At 51.9% G+C, this 2,308-nt stretch overlaps 1 protein-coding gene across 1 annotated transcript; it reads right to left on the reverse strand.

Annotated features, from left to right (window-relative positions):
• Window positions 1-542: 542 nt before the first annotated feature.
• On the reverse strand, window positions 543-1,790 carry Actl9 (actin like 9). Its single transcript, XM_052745680.1, has one exon. It carries the CDS (start codon window positions 1,788-1,790, stop codon window positions 543-545), a length of 1,248 nt encoding a protein of 415 aa, XP_052601640.1.
• Between the last annotated feature and the right edge of the window lie 518 nt (window positions 1,791-2,308).

The raw sequence follows: 2,308 nt of genomic DNA on the forward strand, positions 1-2,308 counted from the left end.
AGCATTTATCCCTGGTGCATGAGCTGGCTTTTTGGAGCCCATTACCTATGGTGGGATGCCTTGCTCAGCCTTAATGCAGGGGAAAGACTTATTCCTGCCTCAACTGCAGGTACCATGCTTTGCTGACTTCCCATGGGAGCCCTTACTCTTTTGGAAGGGGATGGGGGTGGGTGGATCGGGGGAAGACTGGGGGGGAACAGGAGGAGGGATGAGAGGTGAATCTGTGGTTGGTATGTAAAATGAATAAAAAATTTCTTAAATTAAAAAAAAAGTATTAGGGTGTCTCAGAGAGATGGTCATGGATATTTTAGGATAGTTTACAGTCAGAAATGTTCGGAGGAGAAGATACCAGGGGTGTGAGGGGTTGGAGATGGGAGGATAGGGGTTGAGGGGTAAGTTGGAGGGTGTAGGCTAGTGGCTTAATGAGAACATGAGTCATCTGGATGGGCCTTAGAGCACGGAATAGAGCTGGAAGACAACAGGACTGAGTTTGCTTGGCAAGAAAGCTTTACTGCCTTCAGCCCTTCCCACCTTGTCCCCTGTTAGTAGCATTTTCGGTATACAACCTGAGGTCCCCTTTCTTCATATTGTTCCCGCAAGACCCAGCAGGACTGGAAAGCGCGCAACGAGGCCAGAATGGAGCCCCCAATCCACACAGAGAGGTTCCTGTTGGGTTGTGCCATCACCACCACGTGATCCTCAGGCGGCAGAGAGCGCAGTAGCTCTGCCCTGAAGCGACCCTCCAGGCCAGTAAAGAGGGAGGAGCCTCCACACAGGAGCACATTCTGGGCCACATGGTTCCGTAGCTCCCGAGGCACCTTTATGAGGCTCTGTTCAGCCATGGCTGGGAGGCCCATGGGCGACAGTCCTGGTATCTCGGGGGGATGGAATAGGAGCTCTGGGCACTGGAATAACTCCTTCCCCAAAGTGACAGTCCGTCCATCCGGCAGCTTCAGGGTCTGCTTGCACTCCTGATCCAGACGAGCCTGCTCCTTTTGGAAATCTGAGGCCAAATAACAGTAACGGTGTTTGATGTTCTCCACAATGTCCAGGTCCTCTTGTCGCAATGAGAAGCCAGAGCCCAGCAGCATCTCTGCTAGAAAGGCAGTAAGATGGTTGCCGGCCAGGTCCAAGCGTTGGATGGCATGGGGTAGGTTGTAGCCCTGAACAACTGGCACTGTGTAGCTGACTCCATGGCCAGTGTCTACAACAAGTCCATTTACACGCCCATGGGCATAGACTGACAATACAGATTGAGATGCCACATATATGGCTGGGGAGTGCAGAGACTCAAAGGCCACTTCTATTAGCTTCTCACGGTTGGTAACTGGGCTGAAGGGTGGATCCGAAAACAGTAGAGGGTGATCCTGGGTGGCCACTCGGAGATCATGTTCCAGGATGTGTCGCCAGATTAGTTCGGCTGCGTCCCAGTCCACCACAATGCCGTTGCGAATAGGTTTCACCAATCTCAGCTCTGGGCGGGAGCGGGCTGCCTCCCCAATAAAAGTTTCCAGCTCTGACTGGCCCTTGGTAGCCTGTTTCTTGGGCTGGCATCCCAGGATGGTGGCCACGGTATAGGTGGGTTGGGAATGTCCTGCAAAGCCCACTTTACAGGTGCCTGTGCCCATGTCAATAACCACAGCACCTGTCTTTGGTGGGAGCCTGTCGACAACCAGGTTGAGGGAATCTTGCTGTAGACTGTTGTTCACAAGGAGTGTGCTGGAGTTCAGGGCAAGGGGACCAGGAGTCTCTGGGGAGGGCTGGGGCTTTGGGTGTCCATTGACATCCATGGCTGCAAGTGACCTGATGAGGCTGCTTGTCAAGGTAGACCTCTTTTCTCTGGGGCACCAGTGGAAAGGCTGATCAAGGCCCAGGGTGGCCAGAAAGAGCGAGAGAGAGGATCGAACAGTGGTGGTCTGTGACATCACTGTGCTTGCCCTTGCTTCATAATGCAGGGATGTAGTGGGTTGAGATGGGTTGGGGGAAGGCAGGAAGAACCTCTTTGTATGAATTTCACCTGGGAGAAATGTTTATTTACCAGAGACAGAGTGAGAAGAAGATATTCTGCTCAAGTCTAGCTTGGTCAAACAGTGAGTTTAACTGGAGTTGCTTACAGGAGTGATTACAGGTAAGGGATTGTTTACAGGCACGGCACATGGGTAAAGGCTATACTTAAAGGGTAAACATACTCTGGCTGGCAAATCCTGATGCAGAAGCTTCCCATACTCAAGAATACCTGCTCCTGTAGATGGCTTCTATCTGAAATCCAGACCACAGTGGTCAAGGTTACCTGTCAATATAGATGGTT

The sequence above is a fragment of the Peromyscus californicus genome, unplaced genomic scaffold (genome assembly GCF_007827085.1).
Source record: "Peromyscus californicus insignis strain IS unplaced genomic scaffold, ASM782708v3 Scaffold_1__1_contigs__length_55948999, whole genome shotgun sequence".
NCBI classification, from domain to species: Eukaryota; Metazoa; Chordata; class Mammalia; order Rodentia; family Cricetidae; genus Peromyscus; species Peromyscus californicus.